Genomic DNA, 26,681 nt, shown 5'->3' on the forward strand with positions numbered 1-26,681 from the left:
GTGTAGTCTGAGTTTAATTAAAGGTTGGCTGGTTGATTATGTGATTTGTTCTGTGCTTTAATGTGAACACATCAGTATGATGAGTGTAACTCTATGCCTGGTTTGTTTAGTGTGAATTGCTGTATGTGAGCTTCAGGCACCTGACAAACTTCTTATTACATCCAGCACAGAACCTGAAATCAGTTACTCGGTGAAAGCTTAACTTTCCTTTGGCCTGTCTCTTCCCCAGTGACTAACATGTGTTAATAAACTCAGACTCTGCTGAGGGTGCACGGGTGTCTGCCCTTTGTGCATACTTACAGGCTGTTAATAACTATTGTTCCTCTTTTATTGTGCAACTCATTTGCACTTTTGACTTACTGGATTTTGATGTTGAACTGACTAAGGAGCACATCCAGAGATGGAGAGAAAAACAACTCCATGTATGGACATGCAGGTTACGACATATGTTAGAATGTGTTTGAGCCCTCCCTTGACTGCCCGAGGGAAGGGCTTTGTGTATAAATGAGGGGACTAACCCTTCTCTTGTGTGCTTTTGCTGAATAAACTCTGTCTCTATACGAGAGTGTTTGTTCCTCATTTGCACCGGGCGCTCTACCTTGGGTCTTAGCGGGATCTGCCGAGCTGGTTTATCGCTTCATTCTCTGGTTTCAGAGGGAGAACACGGTCCAAGAAGACCCTTCTTAACACTCGGTTCTTCTCTTCTTGATGAAGCTTTAGACTAATGAGATGCCAAATATCAAAGGTCAGATGTTTGACCAGTCACAAAGCCCTGACCAGCATAAGAGGGAAACACAGAAGAGGGATCAGTGACTAAAGCAAAGGGCTGAAATTTAACTAAAGAAAAAGATTCTGTTTCTTCCTAAAATGTCTGAGTGGAGTGAAAAGGTTTGTGGATGATTTAATGTTTATATTGATATTTTGGCTGTTTGGGTTCAGTTTTCTCTCTTTCTGCACTGTAGATATCCTGGATTTTCGAAACAGCTGCTGGTGTCCGAAACAACACTGCAGTGTTTCATCCATCTTTTGGAGTCAATTACCCCAAGTCCCCGCTGAAAGGCCGCGTGAGTTTCACGACTGACCCGCCCCTATTGGAGAGTCCAGCCATTCAGATCTCAGACATTAAGATGACCGATGAGGGAAGGTACATCTGTGAATTCGCCACTTACCCCAGCGGAAACGAGCAGGGCGTCACCAACCTCATCATTCTAGGTGAGCAGTAGGCAAGACTGTGTGTGTCTGTGATATTGTGATGCGTTTACTGTGATTGGTGTAAACTTGAATGATTAGAATAATACTCAGTGTGCTGTGTGTTAATGACCTGGTCATTTGTCCTCGTCTTTCTTTGTTTCCATCTGTCTTGTGCCTTTGTTTATATTTGCCATGTGCTTGTGTTTTCTAGTCCATGTGCTTGTGTTGTTGTTAACTCCACCCCTGTTCTGCCCGTCTTCACCACCGGTTTCTTGTTCTTAGCTCCGCTCCATCACTGCTCTCAGCTGTCTCTCATCTTCAGTGTTTGTATATATACTCCTTGTTTCAGTCTTCAGTCTTTCCTTGACATTGAATGTGAATGTGTGTGAGTTTGTTCTGGATTGTTCATAGAGCAGTTTTAGCTTTATGTGGTTGTAGTTTTAGTTTTGCCTCGTGAGTCGGTTTTTCCTCATGTTCTTGTTTTTCCTGCACACACGTTGCTCTTGTTTTTGCCTTTTTATTTAAATTTAAGAGAATATTTTTAAGTATAAAGTAGTTAAAAATGACATTTGTATTGTTTGCTATTGTATTGTTTATACAGTTGTGTTAAAAAGCTTGAAATAAGACAAACTTTCCACTACCGCTACCGTCTCCCTCACTTTTCTGCTCTCCATCACTTTGATGTCCTCAGTGGAACGCAGGTACATTGTGAGCGCTGTGGACCGAGTCCAGCACTCGTCTCTCAGCCTCGGTCAAATTTGCACTTTTTCCATTTTGGTGTCTGAAAAGTCATTTGCTTCTTTACTTTGTAACAATTGATTCCTGATGGTACACGACATCCAGTCGCCTGTACAAATGGACAGAAGTACACAGCAAAGCTAGAAACACTAGTAGCAGTCATCCTGAAGCCTGGATGATGATAACGGTATGTAACAGTGTTGGGAACCTGTTTGCTGTGCTAACTCATGGCTTCCAGTACTTATGAGCTGCATTAGTCTTGTAGCTTCAGTGTAAAACTAAAGAAGCAAACGTCAGACAGCTCCAAACATGTCTTGGCTGGTCCTCTGCATTTGAGTTAAGAGGAAAATGATGTATGTTTGATTTCTTGCTGAAATTATCACTTAATTTGACTCCAAAATGTTTAACCAGTTAGCCAACAAGGTTTCATTCTTAACGATGATGCAGTACTCTACAGGAACTGTAGAGGGCGACGTGGCTTCTGCTATTGACCGAAATGGATCCGTTTGCATTTTAGGGCGCTGTGGTGAAATTTTGAACCAGAACGGTCCAAATTTTATGCACTCATAATTTCACCATAGAACGCTAAACCTGCTGAATGTATACCAACATGCATTGCGAGCCTCATGTTACTAAGCAACAGAGAAATATTGGCCAGTGATAATGATGGCCGCTGAAAACCAAACTTACCAGACGGCAACTCTGTACAGTTATAAACACTAAACGCATTTACCTTCTGCTGCTTAGATGGAGAACATAACAGATAGCGTCAGCGTTCTCCTTCAGACGTGCTGAGCTGCTTCTGTTGGGTCAGCAGTTTGAAAAGGTGTAGTGGAGCTTCACATCTCAGAAGAAGCACGTTGGTCACAGATTCTACTGTTTTTAGGTGGACAGTGTCCTTTTGTCCATTTTTACAGAGGCCTGTACATCAGAATCTACGTTAGCTGCAACTCTACTTTATCATCCATCATCCAAATCTCTTTCTGTTCCAGCCAAGCCCTCAAACACCGCCTCCACGGTCACCGTACAGGCTGGCACAGCCCCGGTCATCGTGGCCCACTGCCAGTCGGCCAACGGGCATCCGCCGGCGAACATATCCTGGGGGGCTTCAGTGGGGGGCAACGGAACGACCTGGACAGAGAAAGATAACCAGGACCGCACGGTGACAGTGAAGAGCGAGTACTGGTTGGTGCCGACTCCGGCCGACAACGGCAGAGACGTCAGCTGCGAGGTGTCGCACCGGACGCTGTCCAGCCCAGAGACTTTCCCCATGAAGCTGAGAATTGAATGTACGTCACAGCTCAGAGCGCCACTTCCATTCATTAGCAGAGCCGCCGAATAGAGCGAGTCTCAAGAGCCTCATCATGTCCAGATCACTGCCTGGCTGTTCCTGGAGACACTCGGTTAAACTCGAGCGACTCAGGAGAACAGCAGGTTTTTCACTGGCGCTCATACAAATGTAATTCCACACTAAAGGCTATTGAGCTCATTGACCATCAGGAACCTGCAGAGCTGCACTGGATTAGCTCCTCAGGGCTGATGTGGCTCATGTTGTGCTGCTTAATGTTCAGATGAACCTTCGTGCTCATGGTACATAGTTCACCTTTACTCTTTCTCCTCCTCCTCCTTTCTCTCAGATCCTCCTCAGGTTCAGATTGTGGGGTATGACAGTAACTGGTATTTAGGACGCACAAACGCTGTGCTGACCTGCCAGGCTCAGGGGAACCCTCCTCCCACCACCTTCACCTGGAGAACGTGAGTGTTTCCTGTACAAACGCCTCAGGACCATCTCCTGCTGCCCAATGAGCTCCCTTCAGTGGGCTCTATCAGTGATTTCCCATTAGCCTCTATTAGCTTCTAATAGCCTCCTTTCCAGCCTCCTTGTCTCCTTCAATCTTCCTAACCACTCCTGGTTTCCATAGTCACTGCTGGACTTCAGGGTTTGTCCTGAGCTTTATGAGCTTAATCCTCAGGTCTTTTGACGTCGTTGTAACCCATAATATACAAACGGCTTATCCTGGCAGCCGGAGGGGTCAGTAAGGGCACTGGATAATTGGATAGTTCAGTTAAGATGTTGACAGTCATTGAGTGGTTTGATGTGAAACGGTTCACTGTAGAGAAACTGGACTTCAGGTGGGCTAAAAGGTAAAATAAGTAAAAACACAGGAAAAGACCGTTTACCGTTGTTCTGACGCTGCCGTGACAGGACGTCGGGTCAGATGCCGGAGATGGTGCAGGTGAAGCAGAACACTCTGACCGTGCTGAAAGTGGACGAGACGGTGAACACCACTTTCATCTGTGAGGTCAGGAACCGCGTCGGCACAGGAACGGACCAGGTCAGCGTGATGGTCAGGGGTGAGTGAACCATCCATATATATACACTAGGATCACTGTCCACTGTCACACGGCTGAGCTTCAGCTCCAAAGAGGATGAGCTGCACGTTCACAGCCTCCGAGTCTGATTGGCTGACAGGTGTCTTTACAGTGGTGATGGGAGCCACACGTTGCCATGACTACAGCACAAATACAGACAATCGCCCAATATACTGGATGTCCTCTCCCAAGGGATTATGGGTAGTGGTGTAAGGCAGCTTGTTGGGTCCGTACTGGTTTTTGTGTTTATGCATCACTTTATTCATCAGTCGGTCTCCATGTTTACCGTACTTACCATACTGGACTGTTTTTTAACAAGGCTCAATACAGGGCCAATCAGAACACAGCTCAGTTCCAGTGAAGTTGGGACGTTGTTTAAAACATAAAAACAGAATACGATGATCTGCAAATCCTTTTCAGCCTGTATTCAATTTAATCCACTACAAAGACGAGATATTTAATGTTCAAACGGGTAAACTTTATTGTTTTATGCAAATATTCACTCATTTTGAATTTGATGCCTGCAACACGTTCCAAAGAAGTTGGGACAGGAGCATCAAAAGACTGGGAAAGTTGAGGAATGCTGTAAAAACACCTGTCTGGAACATTCCACAGGTGAACAGGTTAATTGGAAACAGGTGAGCGTCATGATTGGGTATAAAGGGAGCGTCACTGAAAGGCTCAGTCGTTCACAAGCGAGGACGGGCGAGGTTCACCACTTAGTGAACATCTGCGTGAGCAAATAGTCCAACAGTTTAAGATCAACGTTTCTCAACGTGCAGCTGCAGGAATTTAGGGATTTCATCATCTACAGTCCATAATATCATCAAGAGATTCAGAGAATCTGGATAAATCTCTGCAGGTAAGCAGCGAGGCAGAAAACCAGCACTGAATGACCGTGACCTTCGACCCCTCAGGCGGCACTGCATTAAAAACCCACATCATTCTGTAACGGATATTCCCACATGGGCTCAGGAACACTTCGGAAAACCACTGTCAGTGAACTCAGTTCGTCGCTCCATCTACAAGTGCAAGTTAAAACTCTGCCATGCAAAGCGAAGCCACATATCAACACCACCCAGAAACGCCGCCGGCTTCTCTGGGCCGAGCTCATCTGAGATGGACTGACGCAGAGTGGAAAAGTGTCCTGTGGTCTGACGCGTCCACATTTCACACTGTTTCTGGAAATCATGGACGTCGTGTCCTCCGGGCCAAAGAGGAAAAGGACTGCCCGGATTGTTTTCAGCGCAAAGTTCAAAAGCCAGCGTCTCTGATGGTGTGGGGGCTGCTCTGATGGTTGCTTATTTCAGCAAGACGATGCCAAGCCACATTCTGCACAGTGGGAAACACGCCCCTATCCCAACTTCTCTGGAACGTGTTGTAGGCATCAAATTCAAAATGAGTGAATATTTGCAAAAAACAAAGTTTATCTGTTTGAACATTAAATATCTCGTCTTTGTAGTGGATTCAGTTGAATATGGGTTGAAAAGGATTTGCAGATCATCGTTTTCTGTTTTTATTTGTTTTACACAACGTCCCAACTTCATTGGAATTGGGGTTGTAGATCAGTCTTAAAGGCCCAGTAACAGAAACAGCCTGTGTAATGATGAGGGATGAAGAGAGGGTGGAAAGTGGGCGTGTGAAAGTTGGGACTGTTTTTGGGAACATAAAAAACCACAAAGACATCAGAAATGAACTTGAGACGAAAAAAAACTTGACTCAGTTTTAATCGAATGAGTGACAATGATTCAACTTGATTTCGCTCTCTCTCTCTCTCTCTCTCTCTCTCTCTCTCTGTCTGTCTGTCTGTCTCTCTCTCTGTCTCTCTCTCTGTCTCTCTCTCTGTCTCTCTCTCTCTCTCTCTCTCTCTCTCTCTCTCTCTCTCTCTCTCTCTCTCTCTGTCTCTATTTCTCTCTCTCTCTCTGTCTCTCTCTCTCTCTCTCTCTCTCTCTCTCTCTCTCTCTCTCTGTCTCTATTTCTCTCTCTCTCTCTCTCTCTCTCTCTCTCTCTCTCTCTCTCTCTCTCTCTCTCTCTCTCTCTCTCTCTCTCTCTCCATTGACACTTAAGCTCTGCCCACAAACTGTTCTGTCCAGTCTACTGTGGTGAAGTCGGACAAGCTTTGGTAAAATTCTCCTTCAGCCTAAACTGTAAACTACAGCACACAGTTCATCTACATTTGGAGGAAATGGTTCCATTAAGCTGCTATTCGTTTAACATTTTACAGGGTAAATGGTTTTTAGTCATGCAGGTGAGAAACATCTGCTCTCTCTGTCTCTCTCTCTCTCTCTCTCTCTCTCTCTCTCTCTCTCTCTCTCTCTCTCTCTCTCTCTCTCTCTCTCTCTCTCTCCCCCTCTCTCTGTCTCTGTCTGTCTGTGTCTCTTTCTCTCTCTGTCTGTCTGTCTGTCTTTCTGTCTGTCTGTCTCTCTCTCTCTCTCTCTCTCTCTCTCTCTCTCTCTCTCTCTGTCTCTCTCTCTCTCTCTCTCTGTCTCTCTCTCTGTCTCTCTCTCTCTCTCTCTCTCTCTCTCTCTCTCTCTCTCTCTCTCTCTCTCTCTCTCTCTCTCTCTTCTCTCTCATTGACACTTAAGCTCTGCCCACAAACTGTCTCTGTCCAGTCTACTGTGGTGAAGTCGGACAAGCTTTGGTAAAATTCTCCTTCAGCCTAAACTGTAAACTACAGCACACAGTTCATCTACATTTGGAGGAAATGGTTCAATTAAGCTGCTATTCGTTTAACATTTTACAGGGTAAATGGTTTTTAGTCATGCAGGTGAGAAACATCTGCTCTCTCTGTCTGTCTCTCTCTCTCTCTCTGTCTCTATTTCTCTCTCTCTCTCTGTCTCTATTTCTCTCTCTCTCTCTCTGTCTCTCTGTCTCTCTCTCTCTCTCTCTCTCTCTCTCTCTCTCTCTCTCTCTCTCTCTCTCTCTCTCTCTCTCCATTGACACTTAAGCTCTGCCCACAAACTGTTCTGTCCAGTCTACTGTGGTGAAGTCGGACAAGCTTTGGTAAAATTCTCCTTCAGCCTAAACTGTAAACTACAGCACACAGTTCATCTACATTTGGAGGAAATGGTTCCATTAAGCTGCTATTCGTTTAACATTTTACAGGGTAAATGGTTTTTAGTCATGCAGGTGAGAAACATCTGCTAAGCAAATGAGCAGTAAAGCTGTTTGAAGTGGAGCTACTTGGTGACGGTCAGACTGGAGTCTTAGCTCGCTAAGAAAATGGAGAGGGATGCCTGTGTGCATGTCTAACTGTAGCTTCCTAGATTCCCTTGGAATGACGTTTAGTCTTTATGTTCAGAGCTTTTCTCTAGAGGATGAGAAATGTTGTTGTTGTTGTTGTTGTTGTTGTTGTTGTTGTTGTTGTTGTTGTTGTTGTTGTTGTTGTTGTTGTGGAATAAATGTAGAAAAAAATTAAATTAGAACTAAACTAAAATTATTAGCAAGCAAAGCTTATTTATATGAGCTCTTTAAAACTGGCGTCGTCACAGAGCAGCTTTAAAAAAATCAGGCTCTGAGCCCCCATGAGCGTCGCCAATGGAGACAGTGACCAGGAAAAACTCCCTAAGAGCAAAAGGAAGAACCACTGAACCGAGGAACCGAGACTGAGAGGGGAACCCGTCCTCCTCTGGTCCACACCAGACAGCAAACAGCATTAATAAAGTTTTATGGTGCAAAGTGGAGAAACAGATGGAGCAACGATTAAATCGATTAGTTTTTGATTAGGCAGCGGCATCAGCAGCATTATCAGGAGATTCAGTTCATGATGGTGAGGACTGCACAGCATTGAACAGCATGAAGCTCAATGGTGGTCAAGCCGGTCCAGAAGGCTGGTGAGCAGTGGCACCAGACCAAGGCAGAAGAGGCAGTAGCATCAGACCCACAGGATGGGCAGCTGGGAAACAGAGTCGGTTCTGTTAAGAGTGACTGACCACAGATCACAGGGTTAACAGAGCAGCAGAGACTCCAGCAGGTCTCGTTATTACAGCCCTTTACCAAAAGAGAGAAACCAGAAAGTAACAGAGTCATGAGGCTCCCTGAGACGTCGGCACCCCTCCACTCCACCGTCAACAAACCTGAGTGAGTGAGTGAGGCAGCGGGACGACGGCACCAGCACTGCCAGTTTACCATCATACTCTACGACCATGAACCCCAGATCTGCACCTTTTATCCAACAGGAAACACTAATTACCAAAGGCTCCACTAAACAAGTGAGTTTTTAGCCTAGACCTAAAGACTGAGGCTGAGTCTGAGTCCTGAACATTAACAGGAAGATTATTCCAGAGCTGGGGGGCTCTGTATGAGAAGCTCTGCCCCCTGATGGAGCTTTATTAGTTCTAGATACCAGTAGTGAGCAGCACCTTGTGATCTAAGTAGGTGTGATGGTTCATAGTGGGAGAGAAGGTCACTCAGGTACTGAGGGGCGAGTCCGTTTAGAGCTTTATAGGTCAGTAATAGGATTTTATAATGAATGAGAAATTTAACTGGTATAATATAGGTCCTAAAACAGAGCCTTGAGGAACACCATACTTTACTTTTACAAGGACAGATGATTCGCCCTTTACATTAATGAACTGATAGCGATCAGTGAGGTAGGACCTGAACCAGGAAAGAGCTGTTCCTGTTACCTCTACAGGGTTTTCTAGTCTATCTAGTAGGATAGAGTGGTCTACTGTCTCAAATGCTGCACTAAGATCAAGGAGGACTAGCAGAGACACATTTCCTTTGTCAGAGAAAAATAAAAAGATCATTCACAGTTTTTACTAGTGCTGTTTCTGTACTGTGATGTGGCCTAAAACCAGACTGGAATTTTTCATGTAGATGATTCCTATGAAAATAGGAGCTTAATTGTTTTACTACCACTTTTTCCAGGATCTTAGATATAAAGGGGAGATCTGAGAGTTCTCAGGGATTGAGGTCAGCTTTCTGAATCAGGGGTCTAATTCCTGCTGTTTAATTACCCATTTTTGGGATCTAGCCAAGGGTAAGAGGAGGTTATTATTGACAGAATAGGTTGGTTGTGAGGGGGTTAGCAGCCTGCTAACTGCTAATTCTTCAGGTGAAGGTTGGACACTGCTCGATCTGAAGCTCTACGCTAGGCTGTTCTCCGCGGCTCGCAGTGACTTGCTCTCCGTTTGTTTTTTGACTCCTTGCTTCAGCTTTTGAGTTAGATTTCCACACCGTGTCCAAACTTTCACTGAAATATAATCTCTCTGTTCTTTTTCCTCTCCTGCATCTCTGCACTAATACAGATAACAGGACTTCAGTATATGCAGCTTCTGGAGTCGCCGTGGTTTTGCTTCTGATATTCACTGCAGTCTTTTTGTGGATGAGGTGAGAATCTGAACACATGTAAGATATGAAACATCCTCCAAATGCTGCCTGTAAGCTGTGCTGCAGTTCAGCTTCTTCACTCTAATATCAGCAGTTTAATACAGTGGAGAGTGAAATAGACGGTGTGCAGTTTCAGAACATTAACAGGAGCTGATTTAATGCTGGAGATGTGAGTCTGAAGGTCATTTTCCTCTGAAAACTCCAACAGGAGACGAGCAGCAGTGACCAGCAGAGAGACAGAGAAGAGCAGAGAGGTGAGTTCTGTGGTTTTAATACTTGGACAGGTCCAGTATTTCAGGTGGACTCAGGTTTTTTTGGATAAATAACTTAACATCCTCTACAGAGACTGATTGTACACTTTAATGTGAATTTACTGTTGAATAAAATGTTTGCATGTTGGAAGCTTCACACCCACCGTACTACGCCTCTGTGTGGCCGACAGCAGCACTGCGTATTACAGCAGTAAGACCTGAGGGCCTGTGCAGTCACAGGTGTTCATGACTAACTCTCAGTTTCACTGGGATCCGTTTCCAACAGAAGCCGCTGGTTTTCATACAGTACTTCCTCATTTGTTCCTCTAACAGCTGTTGGTTTTCACTGGTTCATCTAAATACGTCTGCCCAGCCGCCGGCTCGTTTCCTTTCTCTGGTTAGAAGACTATGAAGTGTAAAACCTTGTTCTCTGGGCATTTTGCTCGTATGTCACTGGTTTGCTATCTGGTGTGGACCAGAGGAGGAACGTCTTCTGAGTCTGGATTCCTGTTTCTTTTGCTCTGAGAAGTTTTTCCTGATGCGTGGCGTTCACATCACCCCACTCTCCGGGATTACACCTTCTTCTCAGCAGTACACCACTCACATTCTCGTTTAGACAACTTCTTAGTTAGCAATTCTATTATGATGGATGTCACAGACACTCAGGTTCATCCTATCACTATCAGTGACCATGCACCGGTATCTCTCTCTCTGGCACAGAAAAGAACCACATCAACAAATAGGAACTGGAGATTAAATACATCATTACTTAAAGAACAAGATTTCATTAATTATTTCAAAAAGGAATGGACAACATATTTAGAAAATAACGATCTGCCAGGAACATCACCGTGTGTTCTTTGGGAAGCAGGAAAGGCAGTAATGCGGGGAAGATAATATCCTACTGCACACATAAGAAAAAAAAAGAAAAAACGCAGGTGTTAGAAATGGAAGAAAAAATAAAATCCTTAGAAGCTGCCCATGCGGCTTCACCACAAGAACACACAATGAGCAAGCTGAGAAAACTCAAACTGGAATTAAATGAAATAATAGACAAAAAGACACAATTTTCACTGCAAAGGTTGCGTTGGCAGAACTTTGAACATAGCAATAAATCCGGAAAATTCCTTGCTAACCAGTTAAAGCTAAATAAAGAAAAAACAACCATCTCTTCTATTAAAGTCTCAACTGGAAACATCACTCATGACCCACAACAGATAAATAAAGCTTTTAAAGAGTTTTACAAAGCCTTATATTCATCACAGATTAATCCATCTGACGCAGCTATTTAATAATATAAATCTCCCCAAGCTGGAAAATGAACAAGTTGTTGCCCTGGATTCACCACTTGCTTTATCCGAATTACGTGAAGCCCTGCAGCATCTACCAGATAACAAAGCCCCAGGCCCAGATGGATTTCCAGTAGAGTTCTACAAAGAATTCTGGTCTGTGCTAGAACCAACCTTTTTTAGAATGGTACCTCAAATTCAGAATGAGAACGTACTGTCCCCAGACATGAACAAATTTATACTGTACTGCACCCACACATACACTCACACACACACACACACACACACACACACACACACACACACACCCACATATATACACACACACACACACACACACCCACACACACACCCACATACACACACACACACACACCCACACCCTCACACACACACACCCTCACTCACACACACCCACTCACACACACCCACATACACACACACACACACACATCCTCACACACACACACACCCTCACCCACACCCACACACACACACCCACCCACATACACACATACATCACAGTCATTTGTGCTGTCTTTCCAAGTGCTGTACGTCTCAGGTACACTTTCTTCTCTTTTCTCAGGAGCAGCAGTTGGTGAACCATCGCCGAGTCATTTGTGCTGTTTTTTTCTTTACAGATTCCCCTGGCCTGTCAAGTCTGACATGATGTTAACACATTTCATTAAAATATCAAATGTATAAACAAAATGAAATTAAATAATTAAAAAAGAAAGAAAGGAAGAAAGAAAGAAAGAGCCTATAATCTATAGTGCTCATTTTGGAAAAGGAAATCTGTTTGGCACAGTAACGCAGTCTGACCATAACTCTGATTGCAAATCTGCCAGACAAGACAGGCAAAAAAAAAAAAAAAAAAAGCTGCTATTTTCATAGGAATCATCTACATTAAAAATTCCAGTCTGGTTTTAGGCCACATCACAGTACAGAAACAGCACTAGTAAAAACTGTGAATGATCTTTTTATTTTTCTCTGACAAAGGAAATGTGTCTCTGCTAGTCCACCTTGATCTTAGTGCAGCATTTGAGACAGTAGACCACTCTATCCTACTAGATAGACTAGAAAACCCTGGTTCAGGTCCTACCTCACTGATCGCTATCAGTTCATTAATGTAAAGGGTGAATCATCTGTCCTTGTAAAAGTAAAGTATGGTGTTCCTCAAGGCTCTGTTTTAGGACCTTTATTATACCAGTTAAATTTCTCATTCATTATAAAATCCTATTACTGACCTATAAAGCTCTAAACGGACTCGCCCCTCAGTACCTGAGTGACCTTCTCTCCCACTATGAACCATCACGCCTACTTAGATCACAAGGTGCTGCTCACTACTGGTATCTAGAACTAATAAAGCTCCATCAGGGGGCGGAGCTTCTCATACAGAGCCCCCCAGCTCTGGAATAATCTTCCTGCTAGGCTAAAAACTTGTACAGTGGAGCCTTTGGTGATTAGTCTCCCTGTCAGATCTGGACCTGCTGGAGTCTCTGCTGCTCTGTTTTACTGTAATCTGTGGTCAGCCACTCTTTACAGAACTGACTCTGTGGTCAGTCACTCTCTACAGAACTGACTCTGTGGTCAGTCACTCTTTACAGAACTGACCGCGTCTTTCTTTCCTTTCTCTGCCGAGTTGATCAGCTGCCCATCCTGTGCGTCTGATGCTGTTGCCTCTTCTGCCTTTATCAGGCGCCGCTGCTCACCAGCCTTCTGGACCAGCTTGACCACCACTGAGCTTCTTGCATTACAACGCTGTGCAGTCCTCACCCTCAGATGCTCCTCACCCTCAGATGCTCCTCACCCTCAGATGCTGCTTCACAATCATAAACTAATCAAGTTAATCGCTGCTTCTCTTTTCCCACTTTGTACTATAAACTTTATACTAATAACGTTTGCTATCCGGTGTGGACCGTAGGAGGATGGGTTCCCCTTCTGAGTCTTGGTTCCTCTCAAGGTTTCTTCCTCTTTAGGGAGTTTTTCCGTGCCACTGTCGCCGCTGGCGACGCTCATTGGGGCTCCGACCTGGATTTTCTTTTCTTCCTGTAATACTGATTACTAACTCTGAGTGGCACTCTGACAGATCATCTGTGCCAAATGTAGTCCCACCCAACTCAAATCAAACAGAGACAAAAGGCAAAAATGTAATTTTAAAGAAATTTTTTCTCTGACAGTTCTGAATAAAAATATCACAAACTCTAGATCATAAAAGAAAATCCTGAAAATGAGCAGACAGGGGCTTTAACGTTTCAGCACCCTCAGCTTAAACACTGTACCTGTGTGAGAATCTCTGACTGGTCCTGAATATAAACTGAAGCTGTTTCTCCTCGTCTCTCTGAAAGGCTCCGAAGTGTGGAGACGACACGTACTCGGCTCTGAACCCCAACACCAGGTCCTCCGACTACGACACTCTGACTGTGAGTCTGCTCTGTGTGTGTGTGTGTGTGTGTGTGTGTGAACATTACTGTGGTTATTAATAAATTAACAAAATTTTAAAATATTAACAAAAGTTAACAAATGCCAAGAAAAGCCAAGCTGAGGTTAACATGACCCAAACCCTTATTAAACACGCTGCAATATTCTGGTGTTTTACAGCAGGTTAGAGACTCTGCCAGCGACACGTACTCAGCTCTGAACTCCACCACCAGGTCCTCCGACTACGACACTCTCACAGTAAGTCTGGTGTGTGTGAACATTACTGTGGTTATTAGTGTGTTTAGATTGATCATCATTTCACAGCACGTCACACGTCAGGACTCAGTGTAGTGTCAAACCTTGGAGACGCACTCCAGCAGCAAATGCAGCACGACATGAGTAATATTTAATATTCATAACAGGAGCAAAGGCCACCACCCGCAGAGATGAAGAGAGCGGCAGTTGGTTCTCTTGGTCTAGAACAGCAGGAGAGAACATATTTCAGCGTGCAGGAGCCTGTACTGTACGGGTTGGAGCCTGTGGAGTTTAGGAGGAAGTTCAGCTGCTAATGGATCAAATCATCAACTCCGTAGTTTAGTTTCTGCTGTGAAACAGGTGTGAATTTAAAAAGATCTGCCAGTTGTGAGTCGTTACATTGTTTAATGCAGCACCTTCAGAAATCCCTTTGAAGTAGCCTTATAATGTCAGATTAGCCTGGTACTAATTTCTGCTGGCTTCACTGTGGAGATTTGTGGAATTACATCTGATGCCAAGTCTAAATCACTGATATGTGAAGCTTGAAACAGGCCGAAAATACCACGGATACTTTTTCACTGTTTTCTTATTGAGCTTTGTTCTCAAATATACATGTTGCTGAGCTGCTGCCTCTAATTTTCAAATGCATCCGATCCTGCCTCCAGTCGGCATCGGAGCCGATGTTTTAAAGAACTCCTGCCTCCAGTCTGCATCGGAGCCGACGTTTTAAAGAACTCCTGTCTCCAGTCGGCATCGGAGCCGATGTTTTAAAGAACTCCTGCCTCCAGTCGGCATCGGAGCCGATGTTTTAAAGAACTCCTGCCTCCAGTCGGCATCGGAGCCGACGTTTTAAAGAACTCCTGCCTCCAGTCGGCATCGGAGCCGACGTTTTAAAGAACTCCTGCCTCCAGTCGGCATCGGAGCCGTCGTTTTAAAGAACTCCTGCCTCCAGTCGGCATCGGAGCCGACGTTTTAAAGAACTCCTGCCTCCAGTCGGCATCGGAGCCGACGTTTTAAAGAACTCCTGCCTCCAGTCGGCATCGGAGCCGACGTTTTAAAGAACTCCTGCCTCCAGTCGGCATCGGAGCCGACGTTTTAAAGAACTCCTGCCTCCAGTCGGCATCGGAGCCGATGTTTTGAAGAACTCCTGCCTCAGCAGTCAAAGATATGACGTACATATGTGACCCTTCTACTGGCTGTTTGTCCGCCCTGGTCAGTGATGGACACCAGATTGGGATGATGCAGTTTTATTAGCCTGTAATGAGTCTGGCAGCCACAGCATGAGTTTCTGTTCGTGCTCCGGTCAGCGTTCAACACGGCCTTCTACTGCCCAGGACTGCAGTGGTCTAAATATCTCCAGAATAAACCAATGACCAGACGTATAATTCATGATCATAATATAATTACCTTTACAAACCGCTACGATGGTGTAGTGGTGGAAGTGCTCGTGTTTTCATATGTTCAGTTTTTAGATTTATACCAGTCTACATTTTACATTCACATCAGGGTCAATTGTCACAGTATCAATATGAATTATGTTTACAGCTACATCCTTTTCCAGTTAGTGGAACATCAACAAGGTAAAATATGAAATAGTGCCATCTGGTGGTGAAGACAAAACATGGCCTCCAGACCACGTGGTGAAACTAAAAATAATGGAGTTAAACCAGCCAGCAGCGCTGAGCTCATTCACTCTGTTCTAATCCACATTAAAACACCAACATCAAAAAATGATTCTGACAGTCAGCCTGCAGGGGGCGTTCAGTTCTGTGAGCTTGTGTTTTTACCCTCAGCCTGTTAGAGACTCTCCCAGTGACACGTACTCAGCCCTGAACCCTGAAACCAGGACGTCTGATTACGACGCTTTGACTAAGTCTGCACTCTGTGTGTTCCTTCATTCTCTGGTTGAGCTTCATAAAAGTCCCTAAGATCTCCTGTTTTCCAGTTCGTCCGTCCTCACCCAGCGATGAGAAGAGCTCCAGAGAACGAGAACTAACAGCTGTTCATTTACTCTTCATTCATCACTGCAGCTTCAGCTCTATGGACAGAACATTAAAGAGGCGTACGGAGGATTTCTGAGGATTAAAGAGCTTCTAGAGCTCAAAACACATCAGATGATCTCCTAAAGTCAGAGAGATTCTCTCAGATCAGTCAGAGGAGCTTCTGTTTATGAAGGGTCTTTATTCACTGTAGTGCTGTTATACACCATGATGATCCAAACACGGACCAGAACCAGGCGGTTCTGATCACTCAGTGTGAACAGAGTTGAGATGATTTGGATCCAGTTTGAGTAAAAATGTCACTGTGTAAATCAGATTTATTAATGTAGAGTTTGTATATTTTCAGTTGCTTTTCTGTAGTTTTCCTCTTGTTCTCATTGTTTAGGTCAGTAGATCCTCTTAAACTCTTTTCTAGCTGTGCTGTCGTTGTTCTGAATGTGCTGCTAAAACACCGATAATAAAGTTTGGAAGCAGCTTCTGTTTCCTGTTTAATGAACAGCTGAGAGATTCTTCAGTTTCCCGGTTTAGCTCCGCCTCCTCATCAGTCTCCCCGTGTAGCCCCGCCTCCTCATCAGTCTCCCCGTGTAGCCCCGCCTCCTCATCAGTCTCCCCGTGTAGCCCCGCCTCCTCATCAGTCTCTCCGTGTGGCCCCGCCTCCTCATCAGTCTCTCCGTGTAGCTCCGCCTCCTCATCAGTCTCTCCGTGTAGCACCGCCTCCTCACCAGTCTCTCCGTGTAGCTCCGCCTCCTCATCAGTCTCTCCGTGTAGCCCCGCCTCCTTATCAGTCTCCTCGTGTAGCCCCGCCTCCTCCTCAGCCGCGGTTTGGCGCTCAGCTGCGTGTCTCCGTCGCGCGCTCTGTGCTGTGGACCCTCAGTGAGGAGTTAGCTTAGCAGCTAAAACACGCAGCTCTACAGAAAAGTGGCTTTAGGACTCGAACACAGAAAAACCCCAACAAAAGCCGCTAATGTTGATCAGAAGTTCAGCCCCTGGCTCAGCAGGACATCTGGGTGAGTTTATTTCACTGTTTCTCCTCAGAAAACCACCTCCTCTGTTTCAGCGCTCAGCAGCTCATCACGCTAATCCTCGTTAGCTTTCCTGGCAGGACGGCTCAGTGTAAAGCGGGTTTAACTCAGCTAAACGCTAATATAATGCGCTAAACCCACACGGTACCGACCCGTTTCACTGGGTTAAGGCCGGTTCCACTGAAAGCCGTGGAGGAAAATGTTCTGTTCTCCTTGTTGGATCTTACAGTTTGTGTTCTTTAGCGCCCCTCAGTGGTGGAACTCTGCACTGCACAGAGCTCTTCAGGTAAAACCTTGGGCTGTTAGTGTCAATGAGTGTCGTGTACTTTAACCATTAGATTTGGAATTAAAATCGATCTATTTTAAACGAAGTGTGTTATCTGGTCCTGCTGCATCAGTGATCTCTGATCGAGCAGCGCTGCAGTGGAGGTTTAGTTCCCTGTCAGAAAAGCTCTACTGTAAGTAGGTTTCATAGTTTTGATCCTCATCTGTCTATTTCAGCAGCAGCACAGCGACAGTAGGAATCCCATCCGATGCCGACGCATCCGAGGAGCTCACGCTTCCAGTTTTCCGTCTTGTTGGAGTCATTTGATTGGCCGGTTCAGCTGTAGCTGAATGTCCTCTAAATCCAGACAGACGCTGCGTGGTTTTAGAAATCTTGTTCTTTGGTGACTCACTGTACATTTGACCATCGTGTTCAGAGAAAGCTACGATTTATAAACTCACCCTGTACGAAAACCGTCTGACTGACCTGCTACGGGAAACGCAGCCTCTACAGACGCTCTGACTACTGACCGTCATCAATGAAGCTGATTCACTCAGAATAATGTGCTGTGCACTGAGTACTGGGTGAACAGAGAAGGGTCCAGCTGCAGAGCTGCAGCCCCGCCCTCTCAGCCCTGGATATGATGTGACACAGTGGTCGAGAGGCTCAGTAGCTGCTGTGTATTGTGTTTATTACTCGGAGGGCACAGAAGGCGGTTTCTATAAACCCTCAAACACCATCACTGCACACACGGTTACATTGTGGCTGCGTTGTGACGACCTGTTGTTGGTGCCCACAGTGTTGAAATGCAGCTCCTCAGAAAGTTGTGCTGTTATCTAAGAAGGCAAGGCAAGTTTATTTATATAGCACCTTTCATACACAACGGTCATTCAAAGTGCTTTATAAATGAAAAAATACAGAAAAATGTAATTAATGTAAATAAAATAAAATGTATGTAAATTAAAAAAAAAAAACATAATTAAAACAATAGATTTAAAAGAAGCTAATCAAATTTAAAAGAAGGAGATAAAATATTAGAATAAAAATAAGAAACATGATTAAAACAATAGATATAAAAGAAGTTAAATGAATGAGGCCGTTACAGGATAACAGTGGATTAAACTGAGCTAAAGGCTCAAACAGGAAGGTCTTCATTCTGGATTTAAAAGTGTGGAGTGTTGGGGCTCTTCTGATGCTCTCTGGCAACTGGTTCCATTTCAGAGCAGCGTAGCTAAACGCCGCCTCTCCGTGTTTAGTTTTTACCTTAGGCTGCACTAACTGACCAGTTCCTGATGATCTGAGAGTTCTGCCCGGCTCATATTGCTGGAGCACATCTAATAAATATACTGGTCCTGCACCATTAAGACATTTATAGACCAGTAATAGTACCTTAAAGTCTATCCTGTAACATACTGGTATCCAGTGTAGGGATTTAAGGACAGGAGTGATGTGCTCCCTTCTTTTACTCCGAGTGAGACTCTGGCAGCTGCGTTTTGAATCAGCTGAAGCTGTTTGATTGTCTTTTTTGGGAGTCCAGTTAGGAGCCCATTACAGTAATCAATCCTACTAGAAACAAAGGCGTGGATGAGTTTCTCCAGGTCTGCTTTAGCCAGAAAATCTCTGATTTTGAGGTGATAGAAAGCTGATTTGGTGACAGCTTTGACATGACTGTTAAAAGTGAGATCAGAGTCCATTTGTACACCAAGGTTACGTACTAGTTCTTTAGATTTTAGGCCTCTCAAATCTAGATAGGCAGCTAGTCTGTGTCTTTCACTGCCATTCCCAAATAAAATAATCTCTGTTTTATCTTTATTCAACTGCAGAAAGTTGTTTCATCCATTTGTTTATGTGCTCAAGGCATTTGCACAGTGAGTCTAGGGGACCGTAGTCATTTGGGCAGAGAGCCATGTAGATCTGAGTGTCATCTGCATAGCTGTGGTAAGATATCCCATAAGTATGCATGATTTCACCTAGAGGAATCATATATAAATTAAATAAGAGTGGCCCAAGAATTGAACCCTGGGGTACACCACAGGTCACTGGCACAGTCTCAGAAACATTACCTTCCATTTCCACAAAGAAGTTCCTTCCTTGAAGGTATGAACTGAACCATTTTAGGACAGTTCCTGAGAGTCCAACCCAGTTCTCAAGTCTATCTATGAGAATTTTGTGGTCAATGGTGTCAAAGGCAGCGCTGAGATCGAGCAGTAGTAGAACAGACATGTTTCCTGAGTCTGTATTTAGGCGAATATCATTGATAACCTTAATTAGTGCAGTCTCAGTACTATGATTAGGTCGGAAGCCTGACTGAAATTTGTCTAGACAGCTCTTTGTGGATAGAAAGTGCATAATTTGCTTGAAGACCATTTTTTCTATTATTTTTCCAATGAATGGTAGATTAGAAATTGGTCTATAATCATTTAACAGGCTTGTATCTAGAGTTTTCTTTTTCAAGAGAGGCTTCACAACTGCAGTTTTTAATGCACTCGGAAATACAGCTGACATGAATGAGCAATTTACTATTTGAAGAATGTTCATTAATATTGAGGAAAAGACATTCTTTAAAAACTTGGTTGGTAATGTATCAAGACTGCAAGTGGATGATTTGAGATGACTCACTGTATCAATTAAACCTTCTTCATTAATAACACTAAACTGGGACATGTTGAACATGCTTTTGTGTGGTTTTGGAGAGAAAATCGTCTTGTTGGTAGAACATTCTAGGAAGGAGTGTTAATGTAGTGGCAGCGTTGTCAGAACGTTGTTATGAACTCCTAGAATCCTTCATAAGTTCCATTATATGGTGTGTGTTGTGATGACACTGTGTGGTAGAGTCACTTAATAATTAGGCTGTGACAGTGTTGAGACGACCTTGTTCAAACAACGTAAACAGCACCACATTTTCACAACGTTGTGAGAAAGCAGACGACATTGTGTGTTTGCTGGTTTTGTCCCCAGTGGCTCCTGACTCCCTACATAGTGCACTATGTGAGTTATGAAATTAGGACTCAAACGTTGTGCACTGCCGGGAGGGAATTGTGCAAGTGTGGCTGCATCTCAAATGGCTCTGTTAGACATTATACACTGTTTGGATGCCGGAGTCATTAAGACCTATGTAGTTCACGACATAGGAAGCAGGGAACCATCTGAGATCATGAAATAAAAGCAATTGAAGGTGGAGAAGGAGAGATTGGCCATGTGAAGAAGCAGCTGATCAGTACTTATTTACAGCTGTGTTTGCTTAACAGCAGCACCGAATTCTACTTTAGTACTGAAAGAACCAAAAATACTATAAATACAAATAAACAGTAAAAGTAAAGTCACTTAGAAGGACTTTGGTAGGAAATGTCGACTTCACGGCACACGGTATCAGCTGATATCAGAACGTTGGTATTGGTGAATTTATATGAGGTGGAGTAAATGAGCGCAGAATCAGCCCAATACCAGATATCAGTACCGGTATCGATGCGTCCCTAATTAGTACTGATGCAGTCTGTTAGTGAGCTGAGCAGCTTCCACTGTGAGATGATTAGGCCTGTTACAATTACTGCATCACCTCCCACTTACTTGAAGTGAGGAGCAGTTATTTGAGCTGATGGCAGCTTTTTAAACTGACTGCAGTATTTTACACACTTCACAATTAATGTCAGCTAATGTGGTTTTCATTACACCCATAGTCCTCCATGATGATCAGTGATCAACCAATGAGTTCTTCTTTATTGGCTGGAATGTTTTGAAAAGCATCTGAAGTGATTTAAGCTGGTTTTAACTCTCCACACCTGCACTGTCACCAAATAAAGTTTGACAGCCGATCAGCTCATAATGTGAGAATGATGATGGACGGTTTTAAAGTCCTGCAGACTCAGAACGGCTGCTTATGACCTTCAGCTTGACCTTAAAATAAAAACGACAGTTTCTGCTAAATGGTGAGTGCAGCCGCTCTGTGTGTGTGAAGGGTCGGTCATGTGACTGGCAGTGTTAGTTCAATAGTTCTAGATGCTGATGGTGTCAGATAAGCTCATCTCTCTCTCGTGCTGGTCTTCTGAGCTTCTGTTCCATCACCAGCTCCTCCTCTCTTTTGTAGTACTTGGCTCGGCTCGTTGACCCAGCAGCAGGGGAAACCCACCGCTCAGTGCTGGCTGAAACTGCCGGGTCATCAATAACCACACATCTCTACATGACTGTTGGCTAGGTGTGAAATACGGGGAGCCCTAGGCATCTTGGACCCCCCTGCCATGACATATTTGCAAAACTTACCCAAATGTACCAAGAGTTTGGTGTAAAGAGTGAGCTCTTCCACATTTGTCACACTGAAGGCAGAAGAGACGTGTAAGATTTCATTTCCAGAAGAAGAACTGTTAAACCAAAGCATCAGTCCCCCTATGATGAGTGAGTTAGGACCCCAGGGTGATTTGAAACACTGCCGTTTGGCACTAACCCTGCACAACTACCCCATAACCCAACCCGGGGTAACTCAGTAAGCACATATGTTGCTTATCTACACATGTAAGTCCATCACCACTGCCATGGCCGTACCGAACGAGCCGGTAGCAGAAACTCTGGACTGTTAGTGTTTAACTTGATGCACAGCGAGAGAGCAGCGTTTGTTCTGATGGTCATTCCCACCAAACAGACGACCGTGTTTAGAGCTTGAACAGTGGAGGTTTTAACAGCATTTGGCTCTGTTTTTAGTCTGGATTCTTAGTTTTAAACCTGCTCCCATCTAAAGGTTATCTAAGCTGGCTTTAGCTCTCTACACTCAGACTATTGTTGTGTGGAACCAAATTAAAGAAGCTGTTTGCTGCTGTTCAGATGTTTAGGCATGAATGGATGTCGCCTGCATGAGATTCTCTGAAATGACCAAAATAAAGACGTCTGTTTCTGGTAAACGGTCACAGCAGCCGCTCTGCGTGTGTGAAGTGTTGGTCACGTGATTGAGGGCGAACATTAGTGTAAATATAATCTAACAGCTGATGGTGAAGATAAGCTCATCTCTCATGTGCTGGTCCTCAGAGTTTCAGTTACCAGTTTTCATTAAAAGCACATCCTAAAATGCCTGTTTTGAAATATTGCTTAATGATTATTGAGAGAAAACTATAAAATCTGTAGTTTCTGTCTTACTGTAATTTACTGAATTGAAAAGAAAAGGAAAACGGCCGAAGTAAAACACAAAAAATCAAATGTTTTATTTCTCTTATTCTGCACAGTGACAACTGAATCTAATCTAAACTCGGCAAAAAAAATAGGAACTGTACTGTAACAGTGAGAGAGCAGCGTTTATGATGGCCACCAAACAGGTGAAGGTGTTGGAAGTTGAATATCAGGACCCAGGAGAGTCCAAACCTGCTAGAACATCATGAACCTTTCTGGAGATAAAAGGACAGAAATAGAGCCGTTTAGAAGAGGAGCTTCATCTCATATCACTGCTATCATAACTGACCCTTTCCTCTCTGAAGTGGTGGCGTTCTGGACTTTAATGTATGGCAGTGGGTTCTGATGTGACGTGATGAGATGATCCTCACAGAGAATCACAGAAATAAAATGATCTCACTCAGACGTCTTTCTGAGGGAGTCGAGTGGAAGAGGAAGCGACTCTGAGCTGAAAGGGGAGGAGTGACGACAGACCACACAGTGCAGATCACGTCTTCAGTGTCTCTGCTGACTTTCTCTCTGCTGAGATCAGAGCAGTTCATAAGTGTAGGAGAGTCAGAGTGAGGAGCTTCTGGACCTTCTGGACCTTCAGGTATCCGCTGGGTCTGAAGAGCGATGCTGCCATGTTTTCCCAGAGCTCAGTAAATATTCCAGCAGCGCTGATCCTCATTTTACTGGCAGGTAAACTATCCATTTATTTCCATTTCTGCTCTTAATGTGTTTGTGCTCCACAGCGTTGATCTACATCTGCGTCAGATTAACGTGTAGAGACTAAAAACCCTTCAACATTTAACAGTTTCAGTGTTTTTCAGAACATTTTAATACATTTGGCGCGATTCAGTCTCAGGAAGTGGCTTTAGAGCGAACAGCAGAGCTGCAGGAGCTAAAGATTAATAACTGATACCGTTTTATAATCTCTTACACTTCCAGAACATTCAGACTAACTGCAGCTTTAAGCTGAAGATCTTCATCAGAGCTTATTTGTGTGATTAACTCTGTTAAAGCTGTGGAGCTGTTTTAAACTGAGGTCAGCTCTTCTGTGGTTGTGAAGTCTCCACCATCTTCACACGTCTTTGAGCAGCTCTCGGTTCTGTTACAGGGCGGAGCAAGTCAGTAGAAACTGAGCTTAAGTGACAGAACAGACGCTGTTCAGATCTTCCTCAGTTAAAAGCAGAAGTTTGGAGACAGAAATGCGGTGGAGCTTAAACACATCGTTACGCTCTGCTCCTTTTCCCTGTCCGTGTTCTGCTTGTGTCTCTGTGTTCCAGGCCGGAGGCGCCGACCCCGGGCCGAAGGCTGGGGTTGTAGGTGAGGGCAGTACTGTAGGTGTGGGATACAGCATGGAATTAGAACATGCCGTGAAGAAACACTGTAGTGGGAGGAATATGAGTCCAGATATGGAATATTAAACAACGGAGCTGAAGATCTGATCAAACTACAGAAACCTCACCCTAAAACTCAGCTAAACCAGGTTTTTCCAGGTTTAAGATGAACCTCAGTTAAACCTGAGTTACAGCGCCATCTAGTGGCAGACGTGTTGTTTGTAAATGACCCAGTAATTGGGTTCAGTTTAAACTGCAGCTTCTGAAGACACAGCGGTGGAGTTTAAGGCCCACGTGACTCTAAACCTGGACCTGACAGCAGTCGCCCCAGACTAATCGGCCTTCTGACCCGGTTTAGCCCGGCCCATTTAAACCCGCTAGCCTGTGGTATATTCTGTACATATTTTCCCTTTCAGTGTATCTTAGTAAGAACTTCTCCAGGTGAGGGTTTGGCTGCCGTTGTTTGGGTTTGGTTCTGTTTCTCTGGGTTTTGTGTTTTTGTTCAGGAAGATTTAATATTTTCTGTCTTTCTTTTCAGGTTTGTTGGATTTTTAAACCGTTAGTAGTTTTGTTTGGTATTTTGTCGTGTGCTGGTCTCTGAACCCGGACCGGGTCATAGCGTTCACTCCTCAGCGCAGACAGTCCATATAAACGACACAGGCGGCCGGTTTACTGCTCGTTTTCTTTGTGATGTCACTAAACAAAACATTTATAAATGAATAGATTCTGAAGACGTTTTGGGACATTAATCCACTCAAACAGTGTAAGTGGACATCAGAGGGAAAAGCAGAAGAGGAGAAATTTGTAGTGTGTTGACCCTTTAAATGTTTTCTCTCTGATATGAAATGAAATCTATGAAATATAATCATAGCGCTGGAGCTTTACTGACTGTCCAGTGAATGTTCTGAATGTTCTCAGCAGTGTTTCACACTGTGGCTCCACTCAGACTGTCTGCAGGTGAAGCTCATATCTCTGATATCTGATGTTCTGAGTGGAGCTACAGTGTTAAACACTGCTGATCAAAGTCTTTTCTGCTCATAAACACATTAATAAAACTTCTGCTTCACAACATTTTGGTACATGGGGTGTGTGTGTGTGTGTGTGTGTGCGTGTGTGTGCATGTGTGTGTGTGTGTTCAGTTCTGCAGGTGAAGGTGGATTGTAAACCTGCAGGACAGAAAGTGGTGAAACAGACCTGTAGCACCCCCTGCTGGCCTGAAGGGAACTGTTACTACAGCTGGTACAGATACAGATATACAGGATCCTGGAATAGAGAAATAATAGGATGTTCATATGGAGCCACAGTTTGGTTCATCTCCACCAGCTCATCTGACCAGGACAGATACTACTGTGAGGTCCAGAACGGCGCCGCCCCTCAGCAGAAGTGTGAGTGTCAGTCAGTCTGTCAGCAAAACTGAAGAAAAGTAATTCTAGAAGAAATTCAGAACCAAATAAGCAGCTTTCAGTGCTGATTTCAGACGTTCCGTTGAGGAAGAACGTTCCTCCAGATCTGAACGCTGTCACTGCAAACTGAGATACTGAGATACTTCATGATCACTGATCAATAAAATCCTCAGATAACTGGAAGCAGCTTTTCCAGGATGACCCGGACAGAACACAGACAGAACCTTTAATTCTAGTAAACGTTCATGATGTTCAGAATGAAGAGGTTCAGTCTGCTTAAAGCTTCACCAGAACTTTCCAGAGACCAACTATTAAATTATAAAATGTTTAAAACACACGCAGGAAATTGTTCTCAGTGATAATGAACCACATCATGTCTGTCACTGTATGGACTCAGGAATACCTTAATATGGTCAGTGCTGTTCAGTCAGAGACCCCCTTATAGTCAGAGACCCCCGTCACTGTCACTGTATGGACTCAGGAATACCTTAATATGGTCAGTGCTGTTCAGTCAGAGACCCCCTTACAGCCAGTCAGACCCCCCCGTTACTGTCACTGTCACTGTCTGGACTCTGACAGTGTTTTTCAGCCTTTTTTGAGCCACAGCACATGTTTTCCATTAAAAATTCTGCAGCACATATAATGACAATATAATTTCTGAATTACTCACTTAGTGTGAAACCTGTGCCTGTTTAGATGAACACAAAGCTGATATCCTGGCAGGGATTGAAGACAGGAAGACACGAGGCTCTTCCTCACCTGCTCTCAGTCTCCCTCTGCTTTTAGTTTTTATAGCAGTCCCAGCTCACATAGATATGCTGTGGACAATGGGAGCAATGTTGAAATGGCTCTGTTTGCCAGAATGGGAAACTCTTCAGCAGCAGTCAACCAAAAACTGTCCACAGTCAGTGCAGACGCTCATGCAGTTTTCCCACTCAAGTCCTTTTTGTTCTAGATATTCTGATGTGACCCGAAAAATTTCCTCTCCTGTTGTTTTTTCTGGCCGTGCTTTGCAAAATAGAAAGTTTTCTCTGATGGTTTCCATCCACAAAACGCACACTGGCCAAAAGTTGAGCATGTCGGCTAACGTCTGTAGACTCGTCAAGTTGCAATGCAGTTTTCCGGCTGATGCGCATCTTTTGCAGACATGTCCTCAATACGTCCGGCAGTTGTCTGAGAGAGGGATTTTAGCTACTTCTTTAACTGCATCAGGGCCGAACAAATTAGTCGGTGTTCTTGTTTTGAAGGGAAGGTGTTTAGTTTGGAGATGTCTTTTAGGCTTGCTTGGGACCGTGGCACTCCTGGATAGCTTTTCCCCACACACTAAGCATAACGGAATGGGTGCTGCTGGACTCCCCGTGGATGTAAATCCAAACGAAATGTAACTTTCCGTGTGTCGCTTTTTCTTTCTTTTGACCACAACTCACACTAGGCTCTTCTTCTGGGTTAGAATTTTGTCCAGGGCCCAGTTCAGAGTCTGAATTTTTCCTTTTTGTCCATCGCTGTTGTACGTCTTGCCACCGTTAGCTCTCCCGCGCATCACTTCTTTTGTTTTCACGGCACCTGGCTTCCTTACTGTCAGTCATTATTATTGTGCTACCTACTGCCACCTGCTGGCAAAGATGGGTGTTTAATTAATTAGTCAGCCAACACTTTGGCACAGGCG

At 44.2% G+C, this 26,681-nt stretch overlaps 1 protein-coding gene across 1 annotated transcript in view; it reads left to right on the forward strand.

The window, feature by feature from the left end:
* Positions 1-16,239, forward strand: part of LOC119263579 (poliovirus receptor homolog) — a 96,646-nt gene extending 80,407 nt beyond the window's left edge. Inside the window, exons 4-12 of the mRNA XM_037539098.1 lie at positions 963-1,212; positions 2,922-3,218; positions 3,567-3,684; positions 4,136-4,284; positions 9,555-9,636; positions 9,845-9,890; positions 13,525-13,599; positions 13,778-13,855; positions 15,782-16,239. Coding sequence (XP_037394995.1) covers positions 963-1,212; positions 2,922-3,218; positions 3,567-3,684; positions 4,136-4,284; positions 9,555-9,636; positions 9,845-9,890; positions 13,525-13,599; positions 13,778-13,855; positions 15,782-15,931 — 1,245 coding nt within the window. The 3' untranslated portion in view covers positions 15,932-16,239. The remainder of the gene's footprint in view (positions 1-962; positions 1,213-2,921; positions 3,219-3,566; positions 3,685-4,135; positions 4,285-9,554; positions 9,637-9,844; positions 9,891-13,524; positions 13,600-13,777; positions 13,856-15,781) is intronic.
* The last annotated feature ends 10,442 nt before the right edge of the window (positions 16,240-26,681 follow it).

This window comes from Pygocentrus nattereri, chromosome 6, assembly GCF_015220715.1.
Source record: "Pygocentrus nattereri isolate fPygNat1 chromosome 6, fPygNat1.pri, whole genome shotgun sequence".
Lineage (NCBI taxonomy): Eukaryota > Metazoa > Chordata > Actinopteri > Characiformes > Serrasalmidae > Pygocentrus > Pygocentrus nattereri.